Source organism: Armigeres subalbatus, chromosome 2, assembly GCF_024139115.2.
Source record: "Armigeres subalbatus isolate Guangzhou_Male chromosome 2, GZ_Asu_2, whole genome shotgun sequence".
NCBI classification, from domain to species: domain Eukaryota; kingdom Metazoa; phylum Arthropoda; class Insecta; order Diptera; family Culicidae; genus Armigeres; species Armigeres subalbatus.
The window spans coordinates 370,758,682-370,782,667 of record NC_085140.1 but is presented as its reverse complement, the minus strand read 5'-3'; the positions used below and the strand labels follow the sequence as shown (position 1 = coordinate 370,782,667).

At 38.9% G+C, this 23,986-nt stretch overlaps 2 protein-coding genes across 3 annotated transcripts in view; one reads left to right on the top strand and one right to left on the bottom strand.

Annotated features, from left to right (window-relative positions):
• LOC134213073 (tyrosine-protein kinase Btk) overlaps positions 1–23,986 on the bottom strand; it is a 337,863-nt gene that overhangs the window by 266,560 nt on the left and 47,317 nt on the right. The window lies entirely within an intron of this gene.
• On the top strand, positions 21,610–22,729 carry LOC134217229 (trypsin-1-like). The gene is made up of 3 exons (XM_062696002.1): positions 21,610–21,708; positions 21,771–22,228; positions 22,291–22,729. Exons 1-3 carry the CDS (start codon positions 21,642–21,644, stop codon positions 22,570–22,572), a joined length of 807 nt encoding a protein of 268 aa, XP_062551986.1. The 5' UTR covers positions 21,610–21,641; the 3' UTR covers positions 22,573–22,729.

Sequence of the window (23,986 nt, the reverse complement as noted above, 5' to 3'; positions counted from 1 at the left end):
CCAAAGCATGACGTGAAAATTGTTATCGGAGACGCTAACGCTCAGGTCGGTAGAGAGGACTTTTTCTGTCCCATAATCGGTAGGGAGAGCCTTCACTCCGCTACCAATGACAACGGCCTACGGCTAGTAAATTTTGCTGCTGCCAGAGGGATGGCCATCAGTAGCACCTACTTTGCACGAAAGAGCATCCAAAAGCACACCTGGAGACACCCAAATGGTGAAACTTGCAACCAGATAGACCATGTTCTGGTGGATGGGCGCCATTTCTTGGATGTTATCGATGTGCGAACATTCAGAGGTCCGAACATTTACTCTGATCACTACCTCGTTGTCAGTAAAATTCGATCACGGTTGTCATGCGTTACAATATCCAGCGATTGTCGGCGGAAGGAGTATCGGCTAAGTACCGCCAGAAGCTCGACGAACGGATAAGTGCAATCAACGTTAGCGACAACATCAACGATCTATGGGAGTCGATCCATGGAGCGGTGAGCACAACGGCACGAGAAATGGTAGGCACTGCACAGAGGCGACCCAGGACGGGTTGGTTCGATGGGAGTGTCAGAGAGTGACAGACGAGAAGAACGTTGGTGTCGGGTACCCGATCGAATAGAGATCGGTACAAGGAAGCAATAGCAGCCGAAAAACGAACCCACCGCAGGAAGAAAAAAGAGTACGAAGAACAAGTTATTAGTGAGGCGCAGGATAAAATGGAGCAGAACGATATGCGGAGGTTTTATGAGTCTGTCGATGGCGTGTGGAGAAAGACAGTGCCATATCCCGTCATGTGCAACGACCAAGAAGGGAACTTGCTGACAGATAAAACTGAAGTGGCTGCCAGGTGGAAGCAACACTTCGAGACTTTGTTGAATAGTGAAAGTGACGGTGCATCGGTAAACAGAATAAATATTAGCGACGATGGACCAGCTGTGGAGTCACCTACACTAGATGAGGTTAAAAAAGCTGTTAAAGAGCTGAAAAACAATAAGGCTGTGGGGAAGGACCAGCTCCCGGCTGAACTTCTCAAACATGGGAGTGAGCAGCTTCATGAAGTTCTGCACCACATTATGTCGAAAATATGGGAAGACGAGGAAATGCCTGCTAGCTGGTTGGACGGCCTCATTTGCCCTCTCTTTAAGAAAGGGCACAGACTGGAGTGCGCCAATTACCGAGGAATAACCCTCCTTAATTCGGCGTACAAAATTATGTCCTGTATTCTGTTCAATAGATTAAGATCGCTTGAAGAGTCCTTCGTCGGCGAATACCAAGCTGGTTTTCGAGAGGTCCGATCAACGTCGGATCAAATGTTTACCCTGCGACAAATCCTTGATAAATTCCGGGAGTACAACTTGCAGACACATCATCTGTTTATTGATTTCAAGGCGGCGTACGATTCAGTGAAACGGAATGAATTATGGCAAATTATGCTTGAACATGGTTTTCCGGCGAAACTGATACGGCTGATTCGTATAACGTTGGACGGATCGAAATCATGTGTACGGGTTGCGGATGAAATATCGACGTCATTTGTTACCTTAGATGGATTAAAGCAGGGTGATGCACTCTCGAATCTACAGTTCAATATAGCGCTCGAGGGAGCGATTAGGAGAGCTGGTGTGCAAAGAAGCGGTACCATTATCACAAAATCGCATATGCTCCTGGGATTTGCGGACGATATCGATATTATCGGAATTGATCGCCGTGCCGTGGAAGAGGCTTTTGTGCCTTTTAAGAGGGAGACAGCGAGGATTGAACTAACGATCAATACCAGCAAAACGAAGTACATGGTCGCTGGCAATCAACGTAGGTTCATGAGTGGTGGTGGTAGCGAAATGGTGCTGGATGGTGAAAAATTTGAAGTGGTAGAAAAATTTGTGTATCTTGCACATATGCTTATTACGGACTTCGTAACCAGCTTAAGTCCCGTAGTCTGCAAACGAAAACAAAACTCGCGCTGTATACTACTCTGATTCTTCCGGTGGCTTTATATGGCTGATCGGAGAGCTCTCGGAGTGTTTGAGCGTAAGGTGCTGCGGACAATACTCGGCGGTAAACAGGAGAACGGTATCTGGCGGCGTCGCATGAATCACGAATTGTACCAGGTGTATAAAGGACTGGATATTATTAAGCTTATACAACACGGCAGACTACGGTGGGCTGGTCACGTTGTTCGTATGCCGGAGTCTGTCAAGTCTGTGAAACCATCGTAAAATCGTCTCTGTGGTGAACTCACCGCGAGTGTAAACGCGACGGTGAACATGAACGTGGAGCTGTAGTGAATCCAAAAAAATATTGATATTTATTGGAAGTTCAGATCATTCGAGAGTGTTTACTTTTCTCGTTAAAGCGGATTCGGGGTGGGTTTCTGCTTTGTTTGTCGCTGTCGCTCATTTCAATTTCGTGTCGAAAAGAAACAACTCAGTAGTTTATCAGAATAGAGTTATGTTGCTTTTATATTATTTGGTCATATTTTCTTTTTTTTTAAGATGGAGAAAATATATATTTGGAAATATAAATGGTATAATTTTATTTGTTTCATATTTAATCGTTATCAGATACGAATATTACCAATGAGTTTAGTTTTAGTTACAATTCAGTATAGACTGTTCACAAATCAATTCTTTGTAATGTTTTTTCCAAAGTTTTCCAGTTCCCTCGTATAAAGATGAAGAGAACATTGGTCTGGGTTCAGCCAAACCGCACCAAGCGGATAATTGACTGACTTGTAATATTCTGTTCGTACAAGGAAACCAGGAATCATTTCATATCAATTCATACGTATATTTGTTGTACGATATCCTCAGTTATTGGGTTGGGGGATATTCGATACGATTTGCGATCAATTAGATCCACTAAACGAAAGCTTGGGTAGAAAAATAAGTAATTTTTTGTAGGTGGTTGGTGTGTTTTGGTAGAATTCCGACCATATGAATCACAGTTTCAATGGAATGGGAAAAATCATAAAACTCCTCGGATTAGTTGAAGATTGTTTTGAAAGTCCTCAATATTTATCGGCATTTTTTTTTTGTTGCCCCTTCAAATTATTATCTTTGGAAGCGGGAGGGAGGAATATTTTTTTAAAAAATTTGAAACGGCTTTGTTAACAAAACTGAAAGCCCTGATGGAGTTGTAGCAATAAATGCTTGATAAGGCCGATATAAATAATTTTAAAACTATACATTTTTAGAACAATTATTTTAGTGAAGGGAGTTAATTTATTACAATTATTTTAAGTACAACTAATTCAGTGTTTTATGGTGAAGTTTTCAAGAAAACGAAATATGTACATATCTGTTAATACAATTTTTATAATAGAGAAAGTAAATGGAAGAAAAAAATCTTGTAATTGTGTTAAATTTTCTCTAAAAAGCTAAAAAAAACAATTTATAATTATTTTTAATACTTTAAATTTCATATTTTTCTTATTTAGAATTTATTAATTTAATTATTAATCAACTAATTAACTTTTTTTTCATTCATTTCCATTCATTTATTCATTATTTATTAATTTATCAATTTAATTTATTTATTACTTTTTTTCTTTTTTTAGTTTATAAATTTACCAATTTATTGATTTAATAATTCAGAGGGTCAAACGCAAAGCGGTTAAGTGAGAAAAAGTTAGTTTTGAGAAAGTCGTGTGCAAAGTTTTTCAATATTTTTTCGCTTCATACAAAGTTAATTTTCTAAAAAGATTTTCAAGAACATATTGCCGCAAAGTTCAAGAGCCAAAGCATTTTTTGTTGTAGTCAACTCAATTTTGACCAAAATGCAATTTACACCCCTCTGCGTTTAACCCCTTTCATTATAATTTAACAATTAAATAACAGAATCACTCGCAATTTTCGAGACCCTCTTCGTTATAATGTGAAGATTGTGAATGTCCCTAATAAGCGGGATTATATACTACAGCGCCACCTAAAGGTAAAAGAGTGGAAAATATGCATTTTTCTATATATTTCAGTCTTCACGAAAACATGAACCGCGTTTGAACAAGTGCAGTTTTCCCGTGTGCAAGTTCGCACTTAAACATGCATACTAGATCCAAACCGAGTTCATCATAAACCGAACCAAAATCGCACCCGGTTTGAACACGAGTGTGCGCCCAAGTTCAAACACACGGGTTTGAACATGGAAGTTTAAACATCAGTTTACACACAGCATGCTGTTCACCTGTTCATATTGGTCAAGTGGTTTCTATTCTTGAGTAGCGGTGATGGCCTAATGGTAACTCGTTTGGCGTTTACTCAGTGCACTAGGGTTTGAATCCTTGTCTTTGGATTTTTTTTAGGAATGGCACATGAATAGTTTTAGTTTTATAAATGTCACTTTTTAAACTTTTTAGGTGGTTTGCGCTTGGTCCGATATCTCAATATCACAACAATATGTTTACTCAACATTTTGCATACAATCTTCAGATATTATTCTTAATGTTCATAACAACTGAATATTATGTGCATTTTCCCGGTAAGACAACCGGCAGCCTCCAATGTAATGATTATTTAAAGTGTCCTTGCGTTTATGTTCTAAACAAGGTAAAATACATAAGTCTCTGTTCGTCTGTCTAAAATGTAGCCCCTAAATATTTTATATCCGTTGCATATGCAAGCATGCATTTTGTTTTGTTACGATGGGATTTGATACGATGGGATTTGCATATCGTGAATAAAATATAGATGTTGATTCCAAAAAGTTCTAAGACACACTTTAGTGGGGGAGGGAGGTTGTTAACCAAATTCAAATTGATAGAAATTTATAAAGATAGTAGGGGGTCTGTTCATAATGTATTCTATATTGCTATGTATAAATAATACGCCGATGACATTATGCAATTCAAAGAAAATTCACAAACGATGGAGCTCCAGGTCAGAAATGAGCCCACAAATCCTTACTCATAAAAGTCTTATAAACTACATGGCTCTCATAAAAGATGAAATCTCCAATTATGAAAATCTAAAAAAATACGAAACTGGAATCAAAGCCCCGTTGATCACAAGGTTCTTCAAAAAGGTCGCAAACCCTCTCTCTGGAAGAAAGGAATCTCTATGCAACCCAGAACTTCGCTTCAGATTCTCGGTATATTTATCAAGTACCACCGCAAAGTAAGTAGAATGAATTATCCCCATATAAACGTGCCAGAAAAATCTTATCCCAAAATTTTAGAAATATGAACTAATCAGTTTTTTATTGGTTGCAGAATCCCGAAATCCTAAGATGAATTGCTTTCAGAACCACGAAAATGGAACAAAAAGCTCAGCTCAGAGCAGATTCGAACCTAAGACGTCCTGAATGAAAGGCTTGAATCAAGACCTCACCTCTATAAACGCTTCGTTATGCAAGTGCGAAAAATGTGCACAACATGTTTCAACTTTTCAATCATACCTTCATTGAAGTTTGGTTAAATTCTCTTATTCGAGATATGAATAACAAGGCTGGGAAACGTGAAGAATCAACAATAGTTACCCTAGCAACCCGTTCATTTACCCAAGCGTAGCATTCTCGTGTGCAAGCGCACATGTTTGAACCCAAGTTTAAACTCGATGTTTGAACATTGTACATTGCACCTGGGTGTGTCAGAGTTCAGGCTCGTGTTCAGATTGCTATGTGCAAGTTCGAACATAGCAAGCAATGTTTGATTGGGTGCACAAACTTAGGTGAACATCTCACACATGTTGCACCTTGAAGACTGATATATTTAATCGATTTTTTCGATATCAATTTTATGCTTGTTGAGCATCCACTTAGACTTGACGGATCTGACTGAAATTTTCACAGTTGCTTCTGGGAGTAAAAAAACTTTATTTTCCGGGTGTATACGCATCGAAAAAATATTTTGAATTTTTTCATATAAGTGTGGTGCCCCCTAATCCTCATGGACCTGAGTGGCCATCAGAGGTCATCCGGAAGAAACGGAATAATCGTAAAAGTGAACAAAAATAGCGATTATTGTAAACGAATTGTATTCTGAGTAACATATAATTGTTGTGACAACTTTCGACAACTTCCTAATTTTCCGGGGAAGTGTCAAGTGTCAAGTGAAATATCAAAGAAAACACAAAAAATCATCTAATAGTGGTAGTGATGAACTTTGTGCAAACCTTAAAAATCACTTTAATAAAGAATTTAAAAAAAATCTAATAGTGGTTAAAATTTAAAAAAATGCCTCGATTCACGTCAACGCCGGCTGAAATAACAACTGGCGTGACGCCGAAAACGGCACCGCTGACGGTTTTCGGAACAGTGTACATTAGGGTGGTTTAAAAAATCGATTTTGCACCACAACGCTTATCAGATTATGTATCATATTCTCAGTGTCCTCCGAAAATTTGAGCTCATTTGGATAAAAACTGATTTAGCACAAACCGTTTCAAGTTTGCATGCAAATTAGTATGGGGAAATTTATTTTTTCATTATGCTGATTATGGCGCTTCCCTATTAAGCGCAGGTTAAAAGAAAACCTACATAGCTAAAAGGAATACTCAAGATCTTTCACTCAACGAAAACCGTCTTGATTAATGTCCCCAATAATTAGTAACCGATTTTAATACAGGTTGCGAATCTTTAGTCATGATCAGGCAATCAATTTTCCTTGGATGCGCATGCGAAACAAGAGACAAAAGAGCACCAACGACAAAGCTTTGTTTTTATCGGAGATAATAATGACAAAGATCGGAAAAATTTTGTCAGCCACAAAAAAGAAGACAATTTTTTCAATTTTTTCATTTTTTCCGTTATTTTGCATTACCTCTACAGCAAATTACGGTTTTATGCTATCGTAGTTTCTGCTTTTATGGAAATATTCGAGAATCTAACTCTGATTACAAAAATAGCATCGTATTCTCGGAATATCCGAGCATGCAAGGCAAATGATTCTTGTCATATTGTGTTCGGGTTCTGATAAAGGCTTGTTGCGAGGTGCGTTGTCAGTAACAAACTCTGTTGATGACAAATGGTATATTGTTAGGCGTTGTTCGAATATTGATTCCAAACATGAAACAGCTTGTGCTAAATCAGTTTTTACTCAAATGAGCTCAAATTTTCGGAGGACGCTCAGAACATGATACAGAATCAGATGAGCATTGTGGAGCAAAATCAATTTTTTGAACCACCCTAGTGTACATCTCTAGTAATCCGTGCATTGCTAAATATCTCAGTAGGTCCATTGTGTTGATAAGTTTTTATTCGTTACTTCTACATTAGACTGGTCCAGGATACAAAAAGTCGTCCGATTTTACGGGGCACCCCCAGGATATTGCCTATGGGTAAGAAAATCATTCTCTGAAAATTTCAGCCTGATCGGTTATTGCATAAGCTGGCGCAATTGATTTGAAGTTAATATTGGGGTTTCAGTCGAAATATATGGGAAAATACACTTCTGTTACTATTTCTTACAGGAAATTGGATGGAAAAGCCCGATTGAGCCCAGATTTGCAGGAAATGAAGTTAACATGCCAATGAACAATTCCACATAAAATTCTACTATGATTAAATAAACTTTAAATTAGTTTTTAGCTGATTTATTTGGAGTTTGGTTGAGCACTTTGAAATTCATTAATTGCCTTGAAAACAAGCGCATGTAATCGAAGGTTTCAGAGAATGATTTTCTTACCCAAAGGCAAAATCCTGGAGGGTGCCCCGTAGAATCCGACGACTTTTTTTCTCCCCATACTAGGCTGGGCCACTCTATTCTACATCTACAGTGGCCCCTTAAAAAGAGTCAATGCTCTACGACACGACTCGTGTAATGTGCTGCAAGACTAAAAAATAGTGTCTCGGTTACCATGATGGTCCTTTCGAACAGTTTTCCAAGGAGCTTTTGTTTCACCTCTTGATATATCCTTGAATCAATAATTCCTTCAATATCGACTTATGGGAGGGGGGGGCGATTGTACTAAAGACTGGATTACACTAAACATTCTGGAGCTCAGAACCAAAGACCTTTTTGGTTCACCTAAACATCCAGGAATTCGTAATATTTGATCCTAGCAACAAACTCCTGCATGATGTATTCATAATAGAGGTAATAAACTATAGAGGAAGATTGTCGCTGTCGTCGCTGGCGAAACATCTTTTGCTGGCGAGGATAGGGCACTAAATGTCAACGAAGGAAAAATCAGTACGTTTTGACAGATAGGTACCCAACATGTTTGTGGACGATAACGAAGGGAACCACAGCGACAATGGTCCTCTATGGTTTATTACCTCTATTGTATTCATGCATCGCTAAAAATCGCAGCACGTCCAAATGATTTCATTCAGATCCTCCAAAAAAAATCTAAGGTTTTTAGGTCATTAGTTCTACGACATAAATATATTATTTGAAAAATCACCCATATAGCGAAAAATATCCTAATACATCGCGATAGACATCGATGGTTACCCTTGCAAGCCAATGCGTATTTAGTATTCGAACACGGAGATGACGAGTCCAATTCTCGTTCCGGCCTAGTATGTATGATACATTCTAGACTTCCTGGACATATTCTATCCATGATTTACATTTTTGCCGGTTTTTATCTTCCTCTGCTCTGTCGTAGCTACATTCGAATGGTCATAACTCATCACTAAGACCTCCTTAGTCATAATGAATCAGATGCATACTTAGATCTTGACTCAAGATCATTTAGTAGAACCTTGAATATCTCAGTTTTATGGAAATCAGATTTACATATGCTCATTGAACCGGATTGGGTGAATATTGATGATGAGTACGTTTCGAAAGTCCCGCTTGATCTGGAAGATACATTGGGCAGAGCTGGAGAAAGCTTTGGAGAATCTTGAACATCTCGTATTTGGTGAAATTTGGTACCTAAACAACCGATCCGGCTCAGTCTTGCAAAATGTCGTGACCATCACGAGACGATAATAACCAGAAACGAAGACAATCATTGAAAGCACATCAGGGACCATTGTTGAATCGGGCTATTGGATAAGCTGTCAAAAATGCAGGTGAGCGTTGATGATTGATTTTGTTGTTAGATTGGGATGACGTCGGTCGTAGAAAAATGTTCGGTTGTAACTATTTTGCGGTAATCACGATTAATAAAATGCTCACGCTCAGTACTGAATTGTAAAGGCGGTCCGAATGGCCAAAAACTTTAAAATCTGTTAAGCTAAAACCAAATAAGGAGAAGATCAGCATGGCGATTTATATCATCATATCATCTGAATTATCAAGAGATTAGCAAGGAGGCCTCCTTTCAAGAGGCCCGAAAGTCTCCTTTCAAGAGGCCCGAAAGCCTCCTTTCAAGAGGCCCGGAAGCCTTCTTTCAAGAGGCCCGGAAGCCTCCTTTCAAGAGGCCCGGCAGCCTCTTTTCAAGAAGCCCGGAATTCATCTTTCTAGAGATTTGGAAGCCTACGTTCTGTTGAAGTATCAGGTATATACCTATTGTTGAATAAAGAGAACTGCAGCTGCTGGCAGAATTATCAGTCAGTAGCCTGCCGTGGTGTAGAGAAGGAAATCTATTTGTTTGTTCTTTGTGAGGGGGTTCCCTTCTTCGGCCAACACGTTCAAGGTTCTCGAAGACCTCTTTCCAAGAGCTTGGAATAATGAAAATTTCAGCCTACTTTTCGGAGAGTCATATATCCCGTTAATTTTAGTTTTTTCATATATCTCAAGAGTTACAAACATTTTCATTTACAGTTAAAAAAAATAGGGGGTACCTCAATTAAAGCAAAATTGCGAAGGGGTACTTCCCAAGAAAAAGGTTGAGAACCGCTGTTTTAGATCAAGATTAACACGTCCCTTCAAAAAAAGCATCGATATACAAAAAGCGGTTATTTCTCCAGCAATGTTCTAGATCTTTAACATGCAAAATAGAATGCACTCCAAATGAAGTCCTCGTTATTAATTCAAGCTTGAAAAAAAAAACGATGAAGATGTTTAGAACAATCTATATTACCATATTTAAATATAATTCATCACCAATCACCATTCTGTAGGACACTCAGCCTTAAATTTCCTCAGGAATGTAAGTGGGTAAAAAAATACAAACAGAAATGTTTGTAAATTGAGCTGTTCCCGATCCAACAATGGTCCTAAAGTTTCCTATACACATTCGACAAAAAAAACTTATTCCGCCAAACAAAGCCTTCAGATGCGTCGACAATGCTGGTTAAGGAAAGGAGAGAACCACCGAAGACGGTAACCTTTCTCCGGTTCACTTTTCTTTCACATGCCATTCATTTTAAAAGAATTATTGTAGCATTCCACGGGCGCTCTACAGCTCTGGCGACTGCTGTCACATTACCTCATTCCCTAACCAAGCGACGTCCGCCCACCGCAGCAGCAGTTCATTCAAACGAGAAGTGTCCTATTATGTGTTTGAAACCTACATTGTTGAACCGCGAGATTTGTAGTCCCTTATAAATCATCTTCCATCGCCGGTTGGTATTGTTGCTTGACCGGGAAGGTTGTGTTCTAGTTTTATTATATAGAGGAGGAGAAACGTACACTACATAGAAGGATTAGTGTATAAAAAACGGGAAGCTGTGCTCCCACAAGTACCGCGGCTGCTTTTGGAACCCTAAGATATAGGATGCATTGTTTCGAGTCGTCATAATATGTAGGGAATGATTTATCTTCAGTTTCTTGTCACTGACGAATGGTCGCTATCGTCACCGTCCTCAGTGAGTGGGTTATGATGTCAAGAGAAAGGGTGTGCATGAGAAACAGTATCCTTTGTGGCAACATCTGCTCAATTACGAGTCTCAAATCATGAAATAAATCGAAGAAGCATTGAATGTGCTACTTTTAAGAGAAACAGCTTGAAAAAGTTCAGGGTCAGGATTTTTCAGTCATTAACGCTTTTTCCAATATGAATTTAATCCGGATAAATTTTAGAAATAAAACATCGACAATTGAAAACTAAAGGTCGACATACGATCTAAGATGTGGTGCAAATGGAATGAAAGGATAAAAAACCATTCATCATTCATATAGTAAAAATCGGACGACTACGTGGACAGGGCACGTAGCCAGAATGTCGGAGAAGACACGCAACGTGTAAGATTCGAATATTTGTGGATCTTTTTTAAGACTGTGACTGCCGACATGCCAAACAAATGTTGTTTTGGCAAAATAATTTTTCGTAATGTGCTTGTCATTTTTTATAATAAATAAATAAATCAAACTAGCCTTAATCTTAAGATTAATAAACAAACTCATTTACTAAACTTGCAATTGATTAAAATTCCACCGAGTAACTTATGTCAAGAACAGGTATGCTCCGGTAATGATTTTTATATACCTAAAGAGCTATAAAAAGTGATGTTCAACTCGACCTTGAATCGTTTGGAGAAAATTTTGAATTACAGTCAAAGAAAGAAATAGAATGAGAACAATGACCCTGCACCAAACTGAAGCCGCTTCATTGCATTCCAGTGTGTAACATATTACACCTTACTAATAGGCTTAATAAATTGTCCCGAAAGCTCCCGACTCAAATTTGTTCTCTGGCGAGAAAATTATGAGCCATTCATAATTTGACGGATAGACCGCGAACAGCAAATCGCTCAAAAAATATGCGGCACGCTAACGGAGAAAAATGGTATTCGTTTTTGTGGCATATTCCGTCTTGCACGGCCCATGCCGCCATATGCAGAGGATGCAGGGCCTTTCAAATCCAGAAACGATTTCCATTTCTCATGCGGTGTAGAATATTCGATTACGGCGCGTTCAATTCTGACGCTATAGCAGCAATCGGAGTACAATTGAATTTTCCTTGAATGTGGTGTATTGGTAACTGAAGTGAAATCAATCTCATCCTCACCCAGCACACCCACACAGCAACCGCGCAGCTGGGAATACATTTATCTATTCAATTTAACTGAGTTCCGGACCCGGTAACCGAGAATGATGACGATGCTATTATAAGTGTGCCCCAGTTACACTTGCGACAAACGGAAAAGGATGTACTTCCGCCTACGTCCTCCATTGGAAGGAGACATTGAGAAGATTTTATATATTTAGAGGCACTTCTTCTGTGCGCCTCATGCAGTAGGTGACACGCTTCGAAATGTTTAAATGGACAGGCAAAAGATGTACCCAAACTGGAGCAAATCGAGGCGATGGCGATGACAGATGATTTACGGAACAATGAAAATTACTAAATAACATTTGTTTTCGAAAGACTTGGAGTTAAATGCATGAATATGTGCTCAATTTGCTTGTTTTAATTATTGTATGATGTTCCAGATCATAGAAATATCTGTTTCACAGATCAAGCTTGAGTGATAAAACGGCCTTTACTTGAGTGTTGTTAAATTTATTTATTTCTTATTTACCAAATTTTGGGGACGACTGTGAGGTTTAACCAAAGATCATTAATAAAAGGCCACACAGTTTCATACGATTTAAACAAGTTTTTTTTAATTGACCGACGTTTCGACACGGGATTAGTTAGTATCTTCTTCAGGGATTTTTTTTCTTTCCCTGAAAAAGACACTAATCCCGTGTCGAAACGTCGGACGAATTTAAAACTCGTTTTTAATCGTATGAGACTGCGTAACCGTTAAATAATGATGTATTTCTTATTCCGAAGCAATCGAGAGGGCACCAAAGCAATTAAGAAGGCACATACAGAATGATTCTTTGCTAACAAAATAAAGTACCGTTGTATCCTATCTAGTACGACAATAGATTAGCGGTGAAAATTGCTGGCGCCACATTCGTCCGTTAACTAAGTCTATTAAACAAACGATGGATACCAGGGGTGGTATTGCGCTTCTCGATTCGAACGAAATTCTATCGAATTGAACATGTTTGGCATTGCGGCTTTCAATTCCTTCTCGAAAACGTCTTATAGTTTGAAAATGTTCGAGATGATACGAAAATATCTAGATGTTTTGGCATATTGGTACATTATAGCATACTGCAAAACGATTAAAATCGAATGAAAACGCTCGTCACCTTTAAAGCTTTCGAATGTTGTTCGCGAGTTTTTTCTTGCTGATTTTTTTAATTATATTTTTTTTAATTACTGTACGTGAAGATAATAAATGTTTTATTATTGTATCTCGAAGAAAAGGATATCATAATTTTCAGACAATATGCTATCTCTAATTATTCCGAAATATGCGTAAAAAAGAAAATTGTTTGAACATGTTAAATGTGTTTTTGCTTAGACCCTTGTCAAAAGTTCAGCTGGAGTCAAAATGGCAAACTAATGACGTAAATTATGTTTTATGATCATTTTTCTTCAAATAATTTCAAAATTGAATTAAGATCAACAGCATAACCGATAAATTCTGAATAATATATTATAAGACAGAATATTCTTAATAGTAATAAAGTACATCTACTGCACGTAAAAAAAGTTATTCATCCTCCATTCCATTTTTTTTTGTTTTTCTGATGAAATACAGAAAATTTATGTTTATTTATTACATTGCTATTAAAATACGCCGATAAGCTATAATCTTGAGGTTTTATGTGGTGAATTATGAAAAATGATAAAAAATTACACAAAAAAGTTTATCTACCCCTCTGGCTCACATAGTTTTAGTATTTCGTGTGAACACCTTTGGCCTCAATAACTGCTCAACATCGTCGTGGCATCTATTCAACAACCTTAGCAGTTGTTTCCGTGGTGGTTTTGTCCAATTCAGATGAGATTACCTGCCGCAATTCGGCATCGTAGCGCTGGAGGAGGTTTGTTGGAAGGGATCAATGGTGCGAACGTTTAGAGGTTATCATACCATCTACCAGAGCTAGGAGATTTGAACGCTCAGGTTGGCCAAGAGGAGGAGTTTAGACCGACTATTGTGCATAACGGACGTTAGGCATAACGGACGTTAGGCATAACGGACATTAGGCATAATGTACGTTAGGCATAATGGACGTTAGGCATAAAATTACCCAAAGAACAGCCCATGACATAAAGAAGGCAGAATTATGCCAAACGTCCATTATGTCTAACGTAAATTATGCCTAACGTCCGTTATGCCTAACGTCCATTATGCCTAACGTCCTTATGCCTAACGCGGACCCGCGCAAAACTGTGTGAAGGTTTCGGGTGAACCCTCCAGTTTGTTCGAATTGCGCTGGGGACTAAGACAAGGTGAAGGACTTTCGTGCCTGTTGTTAAACATTGCGCTAGAAGGTGTCATGCGGAGAGCCGGGTGTAACAGCCGGGGTTCGATTTTCAATAGATCCAGTCAATTTATTTGTTTCGCGGATGATATGGACATTGTCGGCCGAACATTGGCAAAAGTGGCAGAAATGTACACCGGTCTGAAACGTGAAGCAACAAAAGTTGGACTGGTGCGTCAAAGACAAAGTACATGCTTGTAGGTGGGCGACAGGGCCCGCCTGGGAAGTAGTGTTACTAAAGACGGGGATACCTTCGAGGTGGTCGAGGAATTCGTTTATCTTGGATCCTTGCGAACTGCTGATAACAATGTTAGTCGTGAAATACGGAAACGCATCATCTGTGGAATTCGGGCCTACTACGGGCTTCAGAAGAAACTGCGGTCAAAAAAGATTCACCACCGCACCAAATGTGTCATGTACAAGACGCTGATAAGACCGGTAGTCCTCTACGGACATGAAACATGGACAATGCTCGAAGAGGACTTGCAAGCACTCAGAGTATTCGAGAGACGGGTGCTTAGGACCATCTTTGGCGGTGTGCAAGAAGACGGTGTGTAGCGGCGAAGCGAAGCTTTACGGCGAACCCAGTATCCAGAAGGTAGCTAAAGCCGGAAGGGTACGTTGGGCAGGGCATGTTGCAAGAATGCCGGACAGCAACTCTGCAAAGATGGTGTTCGCTTCCGATCCAGCAGGTACGAGAAGGCGTGGAGCGCAGCGAGCGAGGTGGACAGACCAAGTGCAAAACGACTTGGCGAACGTGGGGCGCATTCGAGGATGGAGAGATGCGGCCTCGAACCGTGTATTGTGGCGTCAAATTGTTGATTCAGTGTTATCTGTTTAGATGTAAACTAAATAAATAAATAATACCTGCCGCAATTGTGGGCGCTTGTTAGTTGTGCTCCTTGACCTTAATTTCTAAAGTTTACCAAAGATCTCGATCGGATTGAGGTCGGAAGATTGTGCTGGCCACTTTATCACCTAGTGACGCTTTTCCTTGAACCACTGCGAAACCAGCATTGAGGTGTTCAAAGGATTTTCGTCTTTTTAGAACGTATACCTGCGCCAAAGCTTCAGCTTTCATGCAGACGTTGATAGTTTTTGCTTCAAAATGTCCAAATAAACCTGATTGGTCTGATACAGCCATAGATCCCCACACCATGACTCTACCCACAGAAAAAACAATCAAATTCATGCTTAGTTGGTTGAAAAAGCAATGTTGGTAATGTAACTTACCACTGCTATGCTTGACTGTGGCCGCAAACACCGTATTTCAAACTTTCACCGGTTCGCCGCCATTTTCTTGTTATACCATCAAACCCAAAGCATTACATCATCTCCTCCGATTGAAACACCTTATTCCTGTCATCACATATTGTGATATTTATAACTTATTTCGATAAAATTTTGTTCTTAGTAGTCACTATCTTTCAAATGTTGTAACAGGATTGCTTAACACCGAATCGCCCAACAGTAGGCAATCAAAATAGATTCTATTATAAATTTCTAACAAAATATGTTATTTTGAAAATATAATTATAACAAAATTGTAGTGTAATTTTTTATATTAATTTAGATAGGTATTTTAACAACATCCTGCACCAAATTTCCATCAAATTTGTACCATCAATCTGTTTCGCAATTTTCGGAGCTAATAGTCCCCGATCCGGCTGCGCCTTCTTTACGATAGTTTTGTCAATTCGCTTGGCCGGTGAGATAGAACCACGATTTTTGTACACGGTTAGAAAAAAGTACCTAATTTTAGGTACTTTTTTCTCTTGCATCTCTTCCCTTTTGTGTCATAAAAGGAAGAGCAAAACCACTCAACAAGGGCAGTAAAGTGTGGGAACCCAACATTAAGTTATCTCATGTTTACAAAAGTTGAGTGAAATTTACCTAACTTTTGGTTAGTTTCTATTTAAAATTAAGTATATTTTACTTAATATTAAGTATATTTTATTTAATATTAAGTATATTTTACTTAATACTAGCTTTATGAACCCGGCATTGGTAGGAGTTGCCAGTTTGATTTGAATTTTGTTCCCAAAAAATGAATAAACCAATTGGTCAACAGGATAATTGTGTTTTCTTATTGATACTCCATTATTTGAATAAAAGAAGGCAGATTTCATTTGAAAACATTGACTGATTTTGTGAAAGGGATCAAGCCCAAAATCGCCTTATTCCGGGCAAACGTCTATTTCTAATAAAGGAAAAACAGCCACCGATGCCTTATTCCGGGCAAACGTCTATTTTTAAAGAAGGGATCACATTCATTATCCAGAAGGAAACACATTAATCATTGCTTTTCACTGGACAAACCATGATTTCGATGAAGGGTTGAGTTGATCGATAACTAAACAATACCACTTCCCCACACCCTCCCCTTTTCCATCCTTAACCCACTATCGTCGTCTCTTTAATATGAAGAATGTGTGTTCCAAATTTGGTTGAAATCGGCCAAGGGGTACAGAAGTTACACTGAGTTGATCGATAACTGAACAATACTCCTCCCCACACACCCTCCCTCTTTTTCAAAGAGCATTCCTAACACCCCTATCGTCGTCTCCTTAAGATAAAGAATGTGTATTCCAAATTTGGTTGAAATCGGTACAGGGGTTCAGAGGTTACACCTAATTTGCCCGTTTTCTGAACAATACCCAATCCTCCAGACCCCTCCCCCTTTCCCAAATTACTATCCCATATGATCGGCTCCTCACAGTGAATATGTGTACAAAATTTGGTTGAAATCGGTCCTGGGAGTTGAAAGTTACACAGAATTGTTCGTTTTCTAAACAAAACACCTCCCACCACCCCTCCCCCTTTTCCAAATGACCATCCCACCCCTTTGTTAACTTTACCTGAGGATAGAGAATGTGTGTACCAAATTTGGTTGAAATCGGCCAAGTGGTTCAGAAGTAGTTAGCGAACATACATACATAGATTGGTTTTTATAAAAAAAAAAAGATGGAACAAGAAGAAGAAGATCAAGAAAAAATTACGTAATTTTGGGTTCCCACACTAAACCCCCGATTTGAGTGAAACAATCTAATATTAGGTACTTTTTTCTAACCGTGTAAGGTACACTGGGGAAGTGGAAAAAGGGGGTAAGTGTAAAAATCGACTCGAAAAATTGGAATTGTACATACTTTACAGTTTTTACCACATCATAACATTATGCAAGAATATACTTTGATGCTCACACTAATACTATGTTGAAATTTGTATAATACATACACTAACACGGTTAATGCTGGAACTGTAATTTTAGGTTTCGCGAAAAGTTGATTTTTGCATTCATAAAATCAATTCTTATTTGCATCAATTGTCCTTTTTTTCAAGTGAATTTATATCACAGGTGACCGTTACAATACAATTAAACTAATCCCATTCAATTGGTAGTGGTTTGTACCAAGAAAGCAAATAATTCAAAGATTTTACACTTACCCCAGGTATCAAACACTGCGGGGGAAGTGGATAATACTCTAATTACGCAATTTTTTTCTTCCCTCCAGGGTTTATTTCGATAGCTGTGAATCTAAATATGTTCCTTCTTTGTTATCATTGTGATTCCAGTGGTGATTGGACTAATATAAATGAGAAAATGCCTGATTAATCCACCTATCGGTATTGATACCTTTCACATGTTTTACATATGAAAAAAAATGTATAAGAAAGTTAAAATAGCACTGATAGGTAAATATATTGTATAATTCACATTAATTTTTATTCATAACAAGTTTCGCCGTTGAATGCATTTTTTTGCGAACAAATTGGTTAAGGACAAGTGCTTAAGACTAGCTGATAATTTTGTACGTGCTTTGCGCACACACTTACATACAAATACGCACATACAGACATCATCTCAATTCATTAAACTAATTTTATTAGTTTATAACACTGTAAGTCCCATTCTTCCTTAAAAAAGTTCATCTTTTGGCGAACATATAGACTTTACGTACACTTCGTGTTCGAGAAGGCAAAACCAGCCCTCCCCTCTATTACGAGAATTCCTTGAGGATCTATTCCGTTAAGGTAATGAAATTATTCCACAAAAGATACTCGGAGCAATTATCGTATTGATTTTAGTTATATGTAACTACTCATCACTATTGAAGGTCAAGGTAACATGGGTTTCCACTTACCCCATCCCACTAGGGTAAGTGGAAAAACAACTCCTAATTTCAAAATCTTTTTCCATAAATTTCAAGCGACCAAAATGGTATGAAATACCGCACACTTGGTGGAAAATTGACTGTTCTTGATAGCCCATTTTGATTGAACGCATTTAGATCATTTTAACTGGTTTTACACTAATTCAAACATGCACTATCGATTTTTCCTTTTCCACTTCCCCCAGTGTACCTTACATCTGCGCAATCCTAGCGACAGTATCTTTGTGAAGCTGGACATCGGAAATATCTCGGTAGCTTTTGCCAGTTTTGTGATGTTCTTTTTTGGGCATTTTACAAAAAATAACTTTTAATTTTAAACACGAAACTGAAATATTGGCCAAGAAAACTTCAAGAGCACTGAATGACTGCTAGACACAATGTTTATATTCAAGTAAGTTGCAGAAAACACACTACAAAACTGTAAAACACACTTAAATGCTAAATCCGTTTGGGGTGGATAAACTTTTTTAAATAATTGTTTACCCTTTTCCATAATTTGACACATAAAATCTCAAGAAAAGATATAAACGCCACAATTATTAGTAATATAAATTGATAAATCATGGAGAACACTCACCAAACTTAACTTCTTACTTGGCCATGTATATAAAAATCAGTAACAGAGATGGTGACGATTTGAGATTCGTGATTTGTCCTCAGGGGCCCTCCTTAGCCGTGCGGTAAGACGCGCGGCTACAAAGCAAGACCATGCTGAGGGTGGCTGGGTTCGATTCCCGGTGCCTGTCTAGGCAATTTTCGGATTGGAAATTGTCTCGACTTCCCTGGACATAAAAGTATCATCGTGTTAGCCTCATGATATACGAATGCAAAAATGGTAGGCTTAGAAACCTCGCAGTTAATAACTGTGGAAGTGCTTAATGAACACTAAGCTGCAAGGCGGCTCTGTCCCAGTGTGGGGATGTAATGCCAATAAGAAGAAGAAGAACAAGAAGAAGATTTGTCCTCAGCATTTAGTGCAACGTCGCTGTCAAAAAACAATATTGACGGGATACTAATTACTTTCCTCCTACGAACGGCTCTAACGCATTCCCTTTTAGGTTTACGTTGAGATGAAATTATCCATAGTGGTTTTCTTGGAGAATGGTGCTTCGGTACAAAGGCAGATACCGTTGAAAACAGTTGAAACAACTAACCGACTTATCAACAATTTAGCGTTTCCGAGCGTCCCAGATAAATCGAGACAAACCACGTCTAACGAATCCAAAATCAATTCAAGCAAACATCTTTTTTTTTTCTATTTTCAAATAAAACCGTTCAAGATAGAGATCTTCAAAGCAGGATGATAATTATCAAAAAAGACTTCAGCAACCGTCAAGAATTGAATTTTTGCTTACAAACACCAAACCAAGCAAGTAAAATAAAAAATTTGACATCCGACTCATCTGGCCATAACTATTTTAAAAATCAAAGAAAAAAAAGGTAAGCAGTGTGAACCGGTCTGAATTTTTGGCATGAGGTCGGAAGAAAAATTGGGCTAATGTTAATATTAAATTGCGGTATTTTATTATTGTTTTTGTTAAACTTTAGAAATAATTAGAAGCGTCAAATGAGATGATTTTTTTTGGGAAAGTTAACCCTCAACAAGCAAAAAAAATCGTTTGAGCAAACGATTTTTATTTTTACTTTCCTCAAGGTCGTACTCGGAAAAAAATGCAAAATTTTCTTTTGCTTATATTTGCATGGGTAAAAATTGATATTTTTTAATTAATTCCAGAAAACTCAAGCAACTCAGTGATAGAATTACAAAGGTATTCCATATGTCCAACCTTTCGACATGTTTCTCCATAAATTTCTTTTCAAGCATTACAAATAATTGATGGAAGCTTATAACTTATAACAATTAAGAATAACGAAACTCATATTATTCCGAAAATTGCTTCATACACACTTAAATTATATTGCTAAATTCGGCATATTTTTTCGGTTATTGTTTGCAGAAGTTTCGTCAATATCTTTCCGAAATTGGTCAAACTATGTCAGACTATGCACCAGCTTCAGATGGTATCTGAAAACCAAGTTTAAAATATTTTTTTAAATCTAGTTTACTTTCATTGACGGCAGGAATGGTTTTCGATTTGATATCACAGATTTTTCTACTATAGATTTAGATTATTTTAACCGTTAAAACGACCAACAATATATGATGTCAACCTAAGTAATCGATTCACAATATCGAAACATGTTTCGTTTCGATCTCAAGCTTTGCTAGGGTTGACGGTCAAAAAATCTTCACTTTTCATCAAACAGATTAAAGCGTTGAAAAACATATAGTACATAAAAAACAGTTTAAACCTGGTTCTTGATACAACCAGATATTGAACTTGAGATCAGAAAACGAGACATAATCGGTAGAAAGAGCTGATAGTACAGAAGAACAACAATGATCTGTGATTTTCCCCCTTTAAACTCGTATTTTAAGAATGGTATTTAAACTATGTGTAAAGTAATGTGTCAAATGTTATTTAATATATATTGAATTTTTGATTTAATTTTGCGAATATTTTTCATTTGTATATCAACGAATAAACATTTTATCTGGTACTTGAAAACTGCCACAGTGATTTCTAAACACTTGGAATGTGAAAAAAACCGTGAATGAAACCGCTACTATGGAATGTTATCGCTGTTTATAATCATTTTCAAGTGTTCATTCCATTATTATAAGAATAAACAATAAAACACACGTGATACTAATTGTCATCAACATATGTGGTTTGCAAAGCTATGTTTGGTGTTTTAGAAATGAATACAAGTTATACAGCTTTAGTACTGCAATAAAAAAATAAACCACAAAAACTGTTCCTCCACAACATCTTCAGAAGCCAAGTTCGCCTGTGCGACCAAGACACACGACACGGTCACATTGAATACCCGCATTGTAGAACTGTTCAAAAGTTTTGTATGCCTTTTTTTCGAATTCGTCAGATCTCTCACATAACAAATGATCCTATCATACTTTTCTTCCACACACCTTCCGAGTTCGCAGCAATGCTTTTGTTCTGCCGACAAACAAACCACACCGAGCACAACGGAGCCGCATTCCTTCCTTGGCTGGGAGGAAGCCGCGTGTCAAACGAGAAAAAAATCATAATTGAAGTTATTTTATGCATGACTTCTATCTCAGACCACCCATGGGATAACCGCAAAATATCACTAAAATTAGAGATGTTCTTGAAGCACTCTGATAAACTCAGCCGTATTTTCCGCCAACCGAATGCTCAAGTGTGTTATCATTCGAGTAGTTTTCTTTATAACATGTGATAACAATAATCGGATTAGCGGATTTTCAACTTTCGCTATATAAATCATGGGAAGAGTGCAATCGGCATACTCAGTCCTCAATCGAACAGTAGAAGATGACTTTCAAGTTCACGATAGCTTTTCTGCTGGTCGCCAGCGTTGCATTCATATCGACGAAACCCAGTAAGATCCAGAACTTAAATTTCTAAGAGTAGAACAAATTAATTGCAGAATTTCATCCACAGCCCTGAAAATTGTCGGTGGAGAGGAAGCTACGGCACACGAGTTCCCCTATCAAATCTCGCTACAGTGGAACTTCAATGATGGAGAGCAAGAACCAATGCACTTCTGTGGAGGATCGCTGCTGAATGCAAACTTTGTCCTGACGGCTGCCCACTGCAAGACCAGCTATTCCGATGATGGATTCATCGAAGTAGTTGCCGCTGATCACGATGTAGCTGTTGCAGAAGGACCGGAGCAGCGTCGCCTGGTGGAACGATTCACTGTTCACGAAGGGTACGGAGGATCGGTCAGTCCCGACGACATTGCCGTCATTCGGGTGGATAAACCATTCGAGTTGAACGACAAAGTGAAACCCGTTAAATTGCCTGAGCAGTTTGAAGAGTTCGAAGGCGATGTAACCCTGAGCGGATGGGGTTCCGTTTCGACGAGTTACCTACCGGAATATCCGGATAAGTTGAGGGTAAGTGACTAAGTCGTTTTATGTTTGTTGAACAGCCATTCTAATTGCAAATAAATTTGTAGAAAGCTGTGCTTCCACTGGTAGACTACAGCTCATGCCACGCACTGTGGGGATTCGACAGTGTGCTGGTGCAGAGTAATGTTTGCGCCGGACCGCTCGATGGCTCCAAATCGGCTTGTTCGGCTGATTCGGGTGGCCCACTGGTGAAACAGTCCGGTAACGAAGTGATTCTAGTCGGTGTTGTGTCGTGGGGTGCCGTGCCATGTGGAGCCCCATACCGGCCGACCGTGTTCGCTGGTGTTTCCTGGTATGTCGACTGGATCGAAAAGCAGCTCCATGTTTGAAATGTGTTATTGAGTTTTGACCAAAGCAATTGTTGAATAAGGACAAATAAAAAAATGTATCAAAAATATGATATAGGCAATCGTTCATAATGAGACAAAATTAGTTCAAGTGCTCTTTCAGGCAATCAAAGACTAAAATAGTAGCCGAATATTAGTAAGTTCACGGAATTGCAGCCATCGTTCTAAGATTAGATCCCAACCTAGATCTAGTTTCAATACAAGAGGTGGTTGATTACAAGGATCTGAAAATAATTTCCAGCGCTCAACTTTCACAATTCCACTTGGCAAACTACCAGCAAACCAAGTCAGCCATATATCCTCGTTCCTAAACTAGATTTTATACTTCCCCATTTGGAAGAGTGCCAACCAGCCGTCATGCTATTTTCTAATTCCCCAGAAGCAGGCGAATAGAAAACATTTTTGCCATGCTTTAGGTGACTGACATTTGCTTTCGCATCGCCACCCCTTGACCTCACATAATCAATTTTTGATTAGCATCCTACGGTGGTGACGACGACAACGATGCACCTGGTCTGAAGTGCAACGCAAGACTCCCTTCGTTTACTAGTTCCTACCATTGGAGGACTACCATTGGGCTGCGAAATGGTGAGTTGACATCCGGGAAGGGCGCCTAACATAGCTCTGGTCCTCCACAAGTTCCAATACTCACGCTTCCACGGGTCTTCCGATGACAATTGACCGCCAGCTAAGGGTTGCGTACTTAGCTGGTAGTGCAGCCTGGGCACTGTTGTCCTTCTGACATCAGCTAGAGTGAGAGGGTGCGTCCTGTGGGGTCTGCCTAGGATGTGGTGGGGTTCGACAGTGGGCTCTGTTGAACTTCTATAAAAAAGCTGCATGTGTCCCCAAGCAGGCCCTATCAAAGCGACCGTGTGCCGCTCAAAGCGCACTAGCCTAGTCCTGGTGTTGGGTAGGACTTTAAACAAATTTGACCCGACTGATCGAGCGTCTGTCCACCAAGGAGGTGCGGCTCCAACAGCGTCTGTTCTGGTATCCAGCGGCTGAGTATGAAATGCTATTCCCCGGAAGCTATACCTAAGATGGCAGCCCCATCCCGGTGGATAGGGAACCTTGGGCCAACAACCTACTGTTCCCGAAACATCAATTTGTTCGAGAATCCGATAATGAAAGAATACGGACTGATTTTACGGCGACGACTCTTAGCGCGAAACAACGGACACGAATAGGAACATGGAACGTTTTAACCCTAGCCCAGCAGGGTAAATTGGCACAACTTGCCAATGAGGCACGCCGCATGAAGCTTGAGATCCTGGGACTGAGTGAAGTCCGTTGGCCAAACTTTGGAGAACACAGAACGCCGTCGGGACAAGTTCTGCTATACTCTGGTTTACGAGGTGAACACGCTCCCCGGCAACGCGGAGTTGGCTTCCTACTA